The sequence below is a fragment of the Oryctolagus cuniculus genome, chromosome 7, assembly GCF_051225735.1.
Source record: "Oryctolagus cuniculus isolate XC-2025 breed Fujian yellow rabbit chromosome 7, ASM5122573v1, whole genome shotgun sequence".
NCBI classification, from domain to species: domain Eukaryota; kingdom Metazoa; phylum Chordata; class Mammalia; order Lagomorpha; family Leporidae; genus Oryctolagus; species Oryctolagus cuniculus.
This window is the reverse complement of record NC_142873.1, coordinates 60,707,141-60,721,826: the sequence shown is the minus strand read 5'-3', so window position 1 is coordinate 60,721,826 and position 14,686 is coordinate 60,707,141. Positions and strand designations below refer to the sequence as shown.

General features: G+C 59.0%; 1 protein-coding gene across 2 annotated transcripts in view; it reads left to right on the top strand.

Annotated features, from left to right (window-relative positions):
- The window catches only part of SLC6A17 (solute carrier family 6 member 17), a 54,021-nt gene extending 40,095 nt beyond the window's left edge, over positions 1-13,926 (top strand). For both annotated transcript variants that reach the window (XM_008264719.5, XM_089337003.1), the window contains exons 7-12: positions 3,003-3,244; positions 3,502-3,694; positions 5,507-5,699; positions 6,329-6,488; positions 9,390-9,552; positions 10,014-13,926. In XM_008264719.5, coding sequence (XP_008262941.2) covers positions 3,003-3,244; positions 3,502-3,694; positions 5,507-5,699; positions 6,329-6,488; positions 9,390-9,552; positions 10,014-10,382 — 1,320 coding nt within the window. In that variant the 3' untranslated portion in view covers positions 10,383-13,926. The remainder of the gene's footprint in view (positions 1-3,002; positions 3,245-3,501; positions 3,695-5,506; positions 5,700-6,328; positions 6,489-9,389; positions 9,553-10,013) is intronic.
- Positions 13,927-14,686: the final 760 nt, after the last annotated feature.

Genomic DNA, 14,686 nt, shown 5'->3' with positions numbered 1-14,686 from the left:
GCCCCTCGCCTTACCTTAAACACCAGCTCTCACTGTGCAAGCCACGGGGCCTCAGGCCCTGCACAGTGGCGCCGGTCAGCCCAGCCGCATTTCCCTGGCCGCTGGGCTCTCCCAGGCTTTGCTGGACCCTTCAGATGGCCACTGTGGCCTGAGCTCCCTGACCCCCTTCCCACCCCCCCTACCCTGTCCCAGCACATGACTCCACCTCCTGCTTCATGGGGACACAGAAGCCACAAGCGGAAGCTCCTGAGAGTCAGGCTCCAGACAGAATCCAGACGTGCAGACATACCCCATCCTGTCCCCGCCCCCACTTCTCTCAAATGAGCAACCCCAGGGTCTCTCGTGGAAGACAACCCCCCACCACCACTGCCGACCGCCACCGTGTCCTTGTCCTCCATCCATGTTTGCATGCGGCCCTGTCACCCCACTAAAAGCAAGACAACACGGCCAGAGCAGCCCTTCCTGGGTCTCACAGCTGCCTCCTGACCACGCCCAGTTCCCTCCCAGCACGAGGCTGGCATCTCCCAGCACTGGCCCGCACGGCCCCCGCCCTGTTCCTCTTGCTCGCATCCTCTCCTCACCCCCTCTGACCGTGGCCCCTCCGCTGAGCCCGCCGGAGACCTCCTGGCTGCTGTCTCCCTCCCTCCTGTACTGTCTGTGGCTCTTGCCTGGGCAGCCCTGCCTCTCCCGCCGCGCAGCCCACTCGGGGCTGCCTCCTGCCCCCTGTTGCGGCCTTCCTTCCTCCCTTGCGGAAGACTCTTCCTCTTCCCTTCGGACCTGGGCCCGAGGCTCTGCTTCTCCCTGCTCTACATCCGCAGTCAGCTCTCTTCCCGCCAGCACTCCCGCTGCTGGCCAGTTACACCCGTAGCCCAGCCCACTGCAGACTCAGCATCACCTCCAAATGTCCTGAAGACCCATTCAGCTCACCCTGCAGGAACTAACTAAAATAGTTATTTATTTGAAAGTGTTAGAGAGAGAGGAAGAGAGACAGAGACACAGAATCTTCCATCTGCTGGTTCATTCCTCAAATGGCCACAACAGCCAGGGCTGGGCCAGGACCAAGCCAGGAGCCAGGAGCTTCATCTGGGTCTCCCACATGGGTGGCAGGGGTCCAAGTACTTGTGCCGTCTTCTGCTGCTTTCTCAGATGCATTAGTGGGAGTGGAGCAGCTAGGAGCTGCAAGCCGCCGTGGCTTAAGCCATTATGCCACAATGCTGGTCCCAAGAACTAATGTCTTGATCTTTCTCTTTCATGTCCACATACCCATTCCTCTGCCACTACTCCCATCAAAACCTGCCCAGGTGTGCAGGCCAGAAATGTGGCCATTGCCTTGGCCCCTCCCTCCCCAGCATCCCTCTCTTCCAGCCCATTCCCAAGACCTTCTTGTTCTTTTTTTTTTTTTTTAAGATTTATTTATTTGAATATCAGAGATACAGAGGGAGAAGGAGAGAGGAGATATCTTCTGTCTGCTGGTTCATGCTCCAAATTGCCACAGTGGCCGGGGCTGGACCAGGCCGAAGCCAGAAGGAGCTTCTTCCAGGTGTCCCACATGGGTGCTGGGACCCAAGCATTGGGGCTGTCTTCTACTGCTTTCCCAGGCCATAGCAGAGAGCTGGAGCAGCCGGGACTCAAACCGGTGCCCATATGGGATCCTGGTGCTGCAGGCAGAGGCTTAACCTATACCACAGTGCCAGTCCTTACCTTCTTGGTTTTTCTTGCTAAAGCCTCTCCCTCAGTACTGCTGGAGCCTAGGCAAAACCAAAACCACCATTGTCTCCCCCCGGACCCCTCCCTCTGCGCTCCTGCAGCATCTCTGCTTTAGGAAATGCACGTCTGAATGTGTCCCTCCTTCAGACCCCTCGCTGGTTTCCCGGATTAAGTGGTCTTTTTGGGAGTGGAGACAAGGATCCATGCAAGCCCTCCCTCCGCCTCCCCTGCCTCCTCTGTGCCACCCCACCCATCCTCACTGCTGCAGCGACCCCGGCCCCTGCCTCTTCCCTCCCTGGTGGCCCGGCTTCCATCACCTGCCAGGTGCCAGCTCCAGGATCCTTCCTCTCCGAGCCCCGGACAGGCTCTCCACAATGGGCACTGCGTGCTTGGCCGTCACAGCCCTCGTCACAACTTAGTGTCTATTTGTGGGATCATTTAAGCAGCGTCCATCTCTCCAGCTAGACCGGAACTTCCGGAGCGCCGGCACCTGCTGCCTCTGCTGCCCTCGAGGAACAAGCAGGGAAAAGGAAGTGGATGCAAAAGGGCTCTGGGAGCTAATGCATGCGCTACAGGTGCTGGGGCCCCAGCTGTCCTCAGGTCTGAGGGCAGTGGGGGCCTGGCCGGCAGCCGCCTCTCTCTGGCAGTGTCTGGGTTCTGTGCTTGGAGCAGAGTCGGAGGGGCGGGTCTGTGACCTGGAGCATGTGGACGTGTGAGAATGAATCTTGGGCCCCCCCCTTTTTTTTGTGCCAGGAAAAGAGAGATGAGACCGGAAGAAGGGAGAAGGGTGTGTGTGTATTACCCCACAATCTGGGGCAGGGAGGTGTCAGTGTGTCTGGGCTCTGAGCTGTCATGCACTGTTGTTTGGGCTGCTCACTGTGCAACTCCGGGAGGCACCATTCATGACACAGTCTAGGAGAAAGGCTCTCCCGAGAGCTGTGCACTGCTCAGCCACAGGTGATGGCCTTGACCATGGTCCTTGGGCGGCAAGTTCACAGTCAGTGATGACGGCAGTTGAGATGCGTGGAGATCTCACCGCGTATGCACTTGGCGTGTATCCTCCTCCTCCCTGGGCCTCACCTTGAGGCGTCTGCAGCTGGCACTCCTGTCCCCTGTGTCTCTCGCAGGGGGAAGCTGAGGACTTAGGTGAAAGCCAGGGTCACACGGCCGGAGCTCGGCGCTCTGCCATGCTGCCTCTGAACCCTGCTGAGGCTGAGGAAGGGGGTGCGGCGGGACCCCCACCCCAGCGGGATAGGGCCATCACCTCTGTGTCTCTTCCCTCCCCCTCCCCCCAGCTGGACAAGATGCTGGACCCGCAGGTGTGGCGGGAGGCGGCCACACAGGTCTTCTTCGCCCTGGGGCTGGGCTTCGGCGGCGTCATTGCCTTCTCCAGCTACAACAAGCAGGACAACAACTGCCACTTCGACGCCGCCCTGGTGTCCTTCATCAACTTCTTCACCTCGGTGCTGGCCACCCTCGTGGTGTTCGCTGTGCTGGGCTTCAAGGCCAACATCATGAACGAGAAGTGTGTGGTCGAGTAGGTGCCCCCACACCCCACGCTCAGGTGGGCGGTGCATGGAGGGAGGAGCCCCCCCCCGGGGGGGTGGGGCTGACAGGTGGACATTGCAGGAGCAGCCTCCGTCTCCAGCCCTGGACCACACGTTCAGAGATGGCTCTGTGCCTGGCCCGTGGGGGTCCCGCCTGGGTGTCTGGGGGTACCTCTGGTGGCTCACCTCCCTCCCCCCACCCTGCCCCACACTGTCTCACCTGGCTCTGTCCCGCTTCACGCTGCAGGAATGCCGAGAAGATCCTGGGGTACCTCAACTCCAACGTCTTGAGCCGGGACCTCATCCCGCCCCACGTCAACTTCTCGCACCTGACCACCAAGGACTACGCGGAGATGTACAACGTCATCAAGACCGTGAAGGAGGGCCAGTTCTCAGCCCTGGGCCTGGACCCCTGCCTCCTGGAGGACGAGCTGGACAAGGTGAGGGCACAGACCGCCCTTCACAGGACAGGCCACGCTGACTCACAGGGAGTCCCACGGGACTACTGTGTGTCCCGAGGGCGGGTGGGAGGAAGGCGAGGTGCCGGCCAAAGCCCAAGCCCGAGGTACGCGTGGGTCTCACGAGGAGTGACAGTTTGCATGCAGTGACCACCCTTTTCACTGAACTGGCTTCCTGTGCACCTGTCACTCACTGCCATGGTCACTATGCGCAAAGTGTCTGCCCTTTGACCCTCCTGACAACTGGCTCTGTCATTTCAGTTCTTTCTGTCTGACACATGAGTGGCCTAGAAGTGGAGGGGTTCGATCACAGTCTCCAGTGGAGGGGCCGGAGCTCGAGGCCAGGCAGTCTGGTCCCCTTCATACTTCTGCCCCTCCCCCAGCCGTACCCACTGCCCCAGTGACCTTGAGCCCCTGAGCTGGGGCCAGAAGAAGCTGCCTTGTCTTTCACACTAGGCCCAGTTGTGGCCACCTGCTATTTGTATTGCACCCGGAAGGTTCTGGAGACCTGGCTGGAGCCAGGGCCCACAGGGGGCGGAGCCAGCTCACATCAGACTGGGCCAGCCCCACCCTTCTCCATTGTTCCGGGGGAATCTGCTGTCCTTGAGCCGAAGCTTGAGTGCTATGACAAGTTAGCTCCACCGACCCAGCACCGACCTTGTGCTGGGGGGCTGCACCCTGAGCCCCTGACGTCTTCCCAGGGGATCGAGAGCAGAAGAGCCCATCCCAGGGTCCCCTTGCTTTGCATCAAGGCCTCGGGAATTCCACACTCACCCGGCTGGGACACCGTCCCCCAAGGTCACTGGCTTCATGGGACGGCAGGGAGGGCCGTGGTGGCCCAAGTGTTGAAGCCGTGGCCGTCCACCTTGGCTGTGCTTTATTCAACCTCAACACCCACAACCACCAAATCAACTTTCTAGGGATGAGACCCAGGCATCACTTTTGTGTTTGGAATGTGATGGATTTAGTTGAGAGCTGGAGAGAAAGAGAGAGCAATCACACACTCCCTATTGCTGGCTCACTCCCAGGGGCCCCAGGGGCTGCTGGAACTCGGGAGCCAGGAGCTCCATCCAGATCTCCCACAGGGGTGGTAGAGACCCAGTTATTGGAGCCATCACTGCAGTACTGTCTGGAGTTCAGAAGCTCAGAGCTGGGAGTGAGCGCAGTGTGGCTGGAGCAATCAGGGAAGACATCCTGGAGAAGGAAGATTTTGAGCTGAGCAGGTTTCTGAGTCATCCCAGGGTCTTTGTGCAACCTGTAGATTCCAGATACCCCAGGAAGACTCTTAAGATGTATTTATTTACTTAAAAGGTGGGGCTACAGAGAGAGGGAAAGACAGAGCTCTTCCATCTGCTGGTTCACTCCCCCCAAATGGCCACAAGAACCCAGGGCTGGACCAGGCAGAAGTCAGGCGCCCAGAACTCCATCTGGGTCTCCCACATGGGTAGCAGGGGCCCAAGCACTTGGGCCGTCCTCTGCTGCTTTCCCAGGAGCATTAGCAGGGAGCTGGATGGGAAGCAAAGCAGCCGGGACTCGAACTGGTGCCCACATGGGATGCTGCTCACCCTGCTTTGCTACGCCGGCCCCTCTGGGAGACTCCTAAGTTGGGCGCAGGCTCTGCCCAGGGCATTCTGCTGCCCGCCGGAGTTTGAGACCCACTGGCCAAAACCAGTGGGATTCAGGTGGAGGTGGGGCTCCCTCTGGGAGAGGGAGTGTTGACTTCTGAAGCTCTGAGGGCGAGGGAAGGGGCAAGGGTCCTGGGGAGGGGCTGCCCTCACTCTGCCCCACCCTCAGTCCGTGCAGGGCACAGGCCTGGCTTTCATCGCCTTCACCGAGGCCATGACGCACTTCCCCGCCTCCCCGTTCTGGTCAGTCATGTTCTTCCTGATGCTCATCAACCTGGGCCTGGGCAGCATGATCGGGACCATGGCGGGCATCACCACGCCCATCATCGACACCTTCAAGGTGCCCAAGGAGATGTTCACAGGTAACCCCTCCCTGCAGGCTGCCCCCTTGGGCAACGGCCAGGCTGCGGCTCTCCCTGTAGAAAGACTGGGTTCTGACCGGGCCATGCCCCAGAACTGGCTGGGCCCCCTTGGCACGAGCCCTGCAGAGCCAGGGGGAGGAAGCCGCTTGGAAATCTGAGCCAAATCGGAGCCAGGAGACAGGGCTTGGTCCAGGGTTCACTCGCCCTCTCTCCAAGGGCACGGTGCCCTGTCTTAGCACCAGCCTTGTACCTCTATCACTCCCAGGCCTAGGCAGCCCCACATGGGCTGATCTGGGCTCCAGGTGGGGCTGCCCCTCACCTGTGTCGGGGACTGGTTTCTCCAGGTGGAGAAAAAGACTGGAAACCATCAGATGAATCATTTAAATGAAATGGAGCATGAAGTGGAGCACCTGCTATGGGCCAGGCCCTGTGCTCGGGGCAGGGGGGCATGGGAGAAGACAGGAGAGACAAAGCCTTCTTTAGGGTGCTGTCTGCCCAGCCGATTGGGAATCCCTGTGCAGGGCTCGGCTGCTGGAGGGTGGGCTGCAGGCCTGCTGGGGGAGGGCTGTCCTGGGGCCCCGCCCACCCCGCACCTTTGCCCCTACACCGGCCTCCCCGGCTCTCTGTAGTGGGCTGCTGTGTCTTTGCATTCTTCGTGGGGCTGTTGTTCGTCCAGCGCTCCGGAAACTACTTCGTCACCATGTTTGACGACTACTCGGCCACCCTGCCGCTCACTGTCATCGTCATCCTTGAGAACATCGCTGTGGCCTGGATCTACGGCACCAAGAAGTAAGGGGCGCAGGGAGCGAGGAGGAGGGGCCGGTGGAGGGGTCGTCCCGTGAGGACTCCCTGGTGGGCCCTGTGTCCACAGGGCTGCCTGTGAAGGGGACGGGCAGCCATAGAATCAGAGAGGCCGAGCCCAAAGTGCCCTTCTAGATCACTTCGGGAAGCTGAGGTTTGGAGAGCGGACGCGACTGGCCAAGGCCAAGGAGAGGCAGCGAGAGGGCCTGGGAATCCTGGGTTCTGGCTCTGGCATCATCTCAAATCGCTGTAGATAACCGGGCGCCTGCCCCAGGTGCCAGCTCCCTGCAGAATTCTGTAGCGCTCGCTGAGCACTTGGCAGCTGCGCAAGAAGATCCTGCCCTCAAAGATCTCATAGACGTCGGCAGCACAATTCACAAGTTTTTTAAAAAGATTTTTAAATTTATTTTATTTGAGAGGCAGAGTTACAGAGAGGCAGAGAGAGAGAAAGGTCTTCCATCCACTAGTTCACTCCCCAAATGACCACAATGGCTGGAGCTGAGCCAATCCAAAGCCAGGAACCAGGAGCTTCTTCTGGGTCTTATGTGGATGCAGGAACCCAAGGACTTGGGCCATCTTCCACTGCTTTCCCAGGCCACAGCAGAGATCTTGATCGAAAGTGGAGCAACCGGGACTTGAACCAGAGCCCATAAGGGATCCCAGCACTGCAGGCGGAGGCTTGGCCCACTATGCCACAGAGCCAACCCCAGAGATTCACAATTTTTAAAAGATTTATTTATTTATTTATTTATTTGAAAGTCAGAGTTACACAGAGAGAGGAGAGGCAGAGAGAGAGAGAGAGAGAGAGAGAGAGAGGTCTTCCATCCACTGGTCATTCCCCAATTGGCTGCAATGGCTGGAGCTGTGCCTGTCCGAAGCCAGGAGCCAACAGCTTCCTCCAGGTCTCCCATGTAGGTGCAGGGGCCCAAGGACTTGAGCCATCTTCTACTGTTTTCCCAGGCCATAGCAGAGAGCTGGGTCAGAAGTGGAAGTGGAGTAGGTGGGACTCGAATTGGTGCCCATATGGGATGCTGACACTGTAGGCAGCGGCTTTACCCACTCTGCCACAGCACTGGCCCCCACAATTTTTAAAAAGCATTTGTTGATTTAAAAGAGAGAGAGAGAGAATCTTCTACCTGCTGGTTCACTCGCCAAATAGCCACACCAGCCAGGGCTGGGCCAGGCTAAAGCCAGGAGCCAGGAACCCCATCCAGGTGTCCCTCCCACATGGGTGCAGGGGCCCAAGGACTTGGGCCACCCTCTGCTGCCTTCCCAGGGGCATTAGCCGGGACCTGGGTTGGAAGCAGAGCAGCCAGGACTCAGGAATCCAATGTAGGATGCTGGCGTCTCAAGCAGCACCTGCCCCTGGAGTCACAATTTGTAGGCGTGGCCTCTGTCCCAGGTTTGGGGCCATGGAGGCTAGGAGGGTTCAGCCCTAAGAAGGGGTCGCTCTCATGGCCTGAGCGTGGGGCAGACCTCCACTCGCCATCAGCTCCTTGCCTCATTCAAGGACAAATCTGTGCCTCTGGAAGCTGAAGGCCCAGGCCCCTCCAACTCACCAATTCACTCAGTCTGGGCCGTCCTTGGCCTCTTGGGGGCTCACTGGCCCAGTGACTCTCCAGGATGTCTGAACCTGGTGTTGGAATCAGGGCTGGCCATGGGAGCTCCCTGCTTCCCAGGAGGGAGCAGGCAGGACAGGGAGTGCTAAGAAAACCATCTGTCCCCTGAGTGCACCCTGGGAGCCGGGGTGGGGGGCAGCACCTTGCTGGGATGGGCTCTGGCTCCCTGAAAGACACCTTCAGCCACCTGCTGCAGCCCCGGTGCCTGTGCTCAGAACACCAGGGTGAACGCATGAGGCACAGTATGCAGGAGCACACGGAGAATTGCACCTGCCCTCTCCATCCACAGGCTCCTCACCCATGGATCCAACCAACCACGGGTCCTCTGGTCCAAATCGTAACGCTGCATCTGTTCTGAGTGTGCATGGACTGTTTGGTTGGTTGCTACTCCTGCGACAGCACAGCAGAACAAACGATTCAGAGCCTTGGCCTTGTGCCAGGTGCCACAGACAACCTAGAGACGGTTTAAACTAAGTGTCTGGGAGGACGTGTGGGGGTCTGTACAGGGGCTCAGCACCCTCAGATTCTCATGTCCCCTGGGGGTTCTAGAAGCAACTCCCATGGATACCAATCACAGTGAAGCGAGTAGCAAAATGCCATTTAAAAACCCAGATATGGTACTTTATTTTTACTGGCTAAAGCGACAATTTGTAGGTGTGGGTCTAATAACAATGGGGATTTTGAAACAGTGATGTGCATACATGATGTCTCTAGGTGTTCAACAATTGTCCTGTGATTTGATGTATTGGTGACAAAGTTGCAGGTGCAGTTACTACTACTGTGGTTGTCTGTACATAGTTTGGAGAGCAATGCTAGATTTCAGTTAGCTGTAATTGAGGTAAAGATGATTATTATTGTTATTATCATTATTTTTTGCTCTTCAAGTGCACACAGCCTGCATGCCCCCAGGACTTTTCCCTCCCACCCCATGGTTAGAAACCGCTGCAGACTTGGAAGGTGCAATTTTACCCCTTCTCCAGCAGGGGGAGTCTCGCACCAGGTCGCTGTGAGGGAGCCTGAGGACCTGGTGGGTCTGACCTGTGGTTATCACATCTCTGGGTAGAGCGGGTGTGATGTAGTCACAGAAGGCCAGGGAGGATAGCAGAGCCTTCCGGGGCCAGCCAGGCTCTACAACTTGACTGCGAGGAACAGACGAGGCTGGGGTGGGAGGGACTAGCCACTGAAGGCTTTCAGCGGGAGGAGGCTATAGGGGAAGAGTGAGGTGCATGGTGGAGATGCTGACTGTGGGTCCCTCTGCTGTGCCCGGCAGGTTCATGCAGGAGCTGACGGAGATGCTGGGCTTCCGGCCCTACCGCTTCTATTACTACATGTGGAAGTTTGTGTCTCCACTGTGCATGGCTGTGCTCACCACAGCCAGCATCATCCAGCTGGGCGTCACACCCCCTGGCTACAGTGCCTGGATCAGGGAGGAGGTGAGGACCGGGACCCTCGTCTTCCCAGGCTTCTCCGCGACGGGGGCAGGGACAGGGCAGCTGCCACATGGCAGGTCCTGCCAGAGGCTTTGCACACTGAATCTGTGATCTTTTACCAACTCACAGAGAGATGGCATTATTCCTGTAGCTCCAGTGGGGGAACTGAGGCTCAGAAAGATTGACACAGGGAGGGAGGGAGAGAGAGAGAGAGAGAGAGAGAGAGAGAGGAAGGAATTGCCTGCCCGTCTTACAGGTGTAGAGACCAAAGTGACCAGCTAAACTCAAGTGGTCCCCTTCGATGACTGCCGTCTGCTGGCGCCAGGCCAGGATGGCGAGAGGGGAGGGGAGTGGATGGGTGTGGGTGAGGGCAGGGAGGGGCTGCCACGGAGGGGCTGGGAAGGTGGAGGCCGGCCCAGCACCGAGGGCAGGGCAGCCCTCACCACCGCCCCCCGCAACCCCAGGCTGCCGAGCGCTACCTGTATTTCCCCAACTGGGCCATGGCGCTGCTGATCACCCTGATCGTCGTGGCGACACTGCCCATCCCGGTGGCGTTCGTGCTGCGGCACTTCCACCTGCTGTCCGATGGCTCCAACACCCTCTCGGTGTCCTACAAGAAGGGCCGCATGATGAAGGACATCTCCAACCTGGAGGAGAACGACGAGACTCGCTTCATCCTCAGCAAGGTGCCCAGCGAGGCGCCTTCCCCCATGCCCACCCACCGCTCCTATCTGGGGCCTGGCAGCGCGTCACCCCTGGAGACCAGCGGCAACCCCAACGGACGCTACGGGAGCGGCTACCTCCTGGCTGGCACCCCTGAGTCAGAGCTGTGACCACTGCCCCATCCTGCCCCCACTGCCTCTCCCCTCGTGCCCAACCTGCCCCCCTGTGTGGGCCTGGTCTCTTCCTCCAATGTGGGCACCAGGCCCACTGCCCAAGGAAAGGGGGGCTGTCCTGCCCCATTGCCCACCCCAGCTCTGGCAGACCCTGCTCTCTAATCCTGAGCAGGGGCAGGGAGCAGCTCCGTTCCTTATCCAGGCCCCTGACCCATCTGCCCCACTGAGGGCCTCTCACCAAATTGTAGCCATGCAAGGTGGGCAGTCCAGCAGTCCTGGCTCCCAGTGGAGGTGGGGGCGGGGCTCCAAGTGGCCCCTGAGGAGCCACGCCACCCTCTCCCTCTCCCTCTCCCTGCACCTGCCACTTGTGGTTCTCAGATCTGGAGGGGACCCCTGAGCTGCCATTGTGATGGGGGGTGGGGTGCAGAGAGGTGTCCGCTGGCCCGGGATGAGCACAGGGACCATCACCCTGCCCATACCTGGCTGGATTACTCCTGGGCCGAGAGGCTGCTTAACTGGCCGAGGGTGGGGATGGGCGTGCCAGGGGGTGGGGCTCAGGCTGGAGAGTCAGAGTGCAGAAGCCAGGTTCTGTCCTTGCCCACCTCGGTGGGGGCTTGGCTTCCTCCCCGTCCCTGCCCCCAGCCTGGAGCCCAAGAGAGGAGAGGTTTCCAAAGCACAGAGTGATGGTTCCGAGCACAGCATAGATGTTTTGCAGCACAACTGTGAAGCACACGCCCCCTGCCCTCACCAGGCCCCATTTTCTCTCTAGTGGCAGCTTCCCCTGGAACAGGGAGTCCTGGAGTTTTCAGGGGCTCATCCCAGGAAGCCTCACTCCTGGGGAAAGACAGATTTTGGGGTCCCATCCTTTCTTCTTGTTGCACAAGCACAGACCCCCGGTGTGCACCTGACACACGAGCACGTTGGGAATGTTTCCCAAGCCTCCCCCGCCTGCGCTGGGCAGTGCTGTGTGCTCAGGAGGCTGCCCAGGCCAAAGGTTCAGCTTCTGCCCCGAGGCCTGGCACCTGCAGGGGACTACACTTAGCAGCATCTTCACTCACTCATACTTTCAGGGCCTCCCCTGGGGCAGGGGCTGCCCTTGGAGAGCGTCTGGGAAGATTCAGAACCTGACTTGAGAGGAAGCATCTGTGGAGAGATAGATGGATGGATGGACAGGCGGATGGGTGGGCTGATGGATGGATGGACAGATGGATGGGTGGGTTGATGGATGGATGGACAGGTGGGTGGATGGATGGATGGATAGACGGATGGGTGGGCAGATGGATGGATGGACAGATGGATGGGTGGGTTGATGGATGGGTGGGCTGATGGATGGATGGACAGGTGGCTGGATGGATGGATGGATAGACGTATGGGTGGGCAGATGGATGGATGGATGGACAGATGGACAGGTGGGTGGATGAATGGGTAGATGGATGGATGGGTAGGTAGGTAGATGGATAGATCGATGGATGGATGGATGGGGGAAGGAAGACAGGAAGGAAAGAAGTTAAAAAGGGAAGAAGGAAGGAGAGGAGAGGGGAGACAGGCCAGCTCCACCTTTGAGAGCTCTGGTGGGCAGGGCCAGCACAGGCCAGTGCCAGGCCGGGGCTCCTCACTAAGGGCACAGCTGTGGCTCTGACTTCTGTCAGCACCAGGAGGGAGAGACGAGGCCCAGCCCAGAGTCCCTTGCCCCACTCGCCTAGCCCGGGAGGGTTTGTGCCCCCCCATCACCCTGCTCCTCCTTCCCCCATACCTTCCTTCCCCCCTCCAGCCCTCTCAGCCTCACCTGTCCATCCTGAGTATTGGGGAAGGGGAAAAGGGTCACCACACTGCCTTGGAGCGCTGTCTCCTGCTGTGGGCCCCTCCCTCACCTGCCAACACCTCCCACCGGGCCCCACGCCTAATCCCGGCAGAATTAGCAACAGGAAAAGCAAGGCAGCGGGAGAGACTCTGCTATGTATACTCTTCGCTATATTCTATTTCTATTGTATATTCAATCTGTACATGTGGGTGTAAATGCTGTTAAATGACAAACCCAATATTATACTGTGGCTGGTGAACTATTTTCATCCTCAGTGCTGTACAGATCTATTTTCATTGTATATTTGATATATTTTTAATTTTGTAGCGTGTGCTGGGCCGGGCCTCAGCCGCCAGCCTGCAGGAGAGGCTGGGCGGGGGCCACCTGCTTGCTCACTGTGGGCTCTGTTGCACTTGTTGAGGCCTTCGCCGTGGGCCGGGCCCTGTCCTGGCTGCATCTTTGCCATGTGTTAGACGTAGGGCCCAGAGCTTGGGGTGCGTGCGTGCGTGTGTGTGTGCGCGTATGGTGTGTGCACATGTGGGTGTGGCTACGTGTAGGGTGCTGATTTGTGACTCCCTGTGTTCACCACCTTCCTGCCCTTCTTCCTCCTCTCAGCCAGGTAGGGTGAGACCTCAGCGTGGGGTCCCCCGGGGGAGCTCCTGCTATGGGGAGAGGCATGAACTCTGTGCTGGTGACTCAGTGTCTCCCAGTCCCCTTCCACCTCGCTGGAGGTGCCAGAAACCAGAAGGAGGGCCTTGGCAGGCAGTGGCCAAATGCCTTTGGCTGTTCCCAGTGGACTCACAGGCTGCCCTTGGGGAGGAAAGGGTCGGTCTTGACCCTTCAGTGGACAGCTCTACTCGTTCTTCAGGGGAGCCCAGGGCAGATGGGGGCACCCAACTTGCTGCGATCCTGGAGGGGCAGGAGGTGGCCGGGGAGGGCCAGGCTCCTGTGTCCCTGTCCCAGTCCCCTCTAGCCCCACTGGCTTTGGTGCTGTCCGTGCAGTGCAAACCAGGAGGCAGAGGGGATGCCATGGTCGTGTGTCACCCCACATGGGCAGGGCAGGGACAGGGCCAGGACTAAAAGGGTGCCCCGACCCTTGACCCCTGGCCCTGCCTGCCTTCCAGCCCCAGTCACCAGCTTCTGGCCCAGGGAGCCAGAGGTAAGGGGAGTAGACAGGTGGGGCACACTAGATAATGCCAGGGAGGGTGGCTTCTACCCTCCAGCAATAAATCTGCACGGACTGCTGCTTTCCTAGTGCCAGGGGCGCCCCTTGAGTCAGCCTGCATAGGCCACAGGCTGGGGGTCCTGGGCCCTGTGCGGGCCTGCAGTATCCCCAGGCAGGGGGCTGCTCTCTGCCCTTGCTCCCAGCTGCACACGCCCTGCCCGAGGACTCCCCACTGTGGAAAAGAGAAGCAAGACTGAACAGGTTGGACTGCACCTGCCCCGCGTGCAGCATTGAAACACAGGGGTCAGGTGTCCCTTTACTGGGGCCTGATGCCTGGTACTGGGGGCAGAGAGCCCGGGCTCCCTTCTCATCACAAGCTCTGCTTTGTATAGACCCAAGCACACTTGCCAGGCCATCACTCTGGGTTCAGAACAGATCAAGTCCATGGCTGATCAGAGTCCTGGGTCAGAACCACTCAGCCCAGGGGAGAGGACGAGGCACTGTCACCCCCCAGGGCCCCTCTTTCCTCTCTCCCTCACCATGGTGTACAATAAAGTGTCTGTTCTTACCAACCACTCAAGCTTGCCTTTCTTACCTGCTCCTGGGGCCTAAGACAGAGGGACTGGGGGAAGCTGAGGGAAGCTGTGGGGCAAAGCCTAAGCAGGCAGAGGCCTGGCAGTGCAGGGCTGGGGCGGGAGGCACACGGGGGCATGGGAGCCCATTGGCCATTGCAGCAGGCCTGAGCCCACATGTCAGATCGACCACTACCTTTGCAGTGTCCTTTGTGCAATGGATTTTTCTAGGTGAGGAGAGTGAGGCTCTGCCCACTGTGAGGATGGCTACCCCTGTCAGTAGAGCACAGGAGGGGGTGCATGGAGGCACATCTGGGGGGAGGCAGGGCTGGGAGGGTGCTGATTCCAGGGGTCTGGCCCTGGGGGGGAGTCCCCCCCCCCAGTCTATAATGGTGCTGCCCCATCGAAGACACATACAGCCCACCACCCCAAAGGAACCTCCATCTTCTGCCATGGAGAGGAAAGTGTTGTTCCAGGAACAGCCAGCAGATGGCGAGAAAACCTCTCTCCAAATTTTAACCCAGTCATGCTCCAATCCACCACCTGTCTTACTCCTTCCTAGTTAATTTGTTGAACAAACATTTATTTAAGACCCCTCCGCAGAAGGCTCCATGCCAGCCATGTTGGTGCCGCCTCCTGAGTTTTGCGTGACTCCAGATCTCCCCACAAACTCCCTGTGCATTTCCCAGAGAGTTTCCTGCTGTGTGAAAAATCCCTCTTCCAGGTCAATGAGTCCTTTGGCTGCAGATAGTGTTTCTGGTTG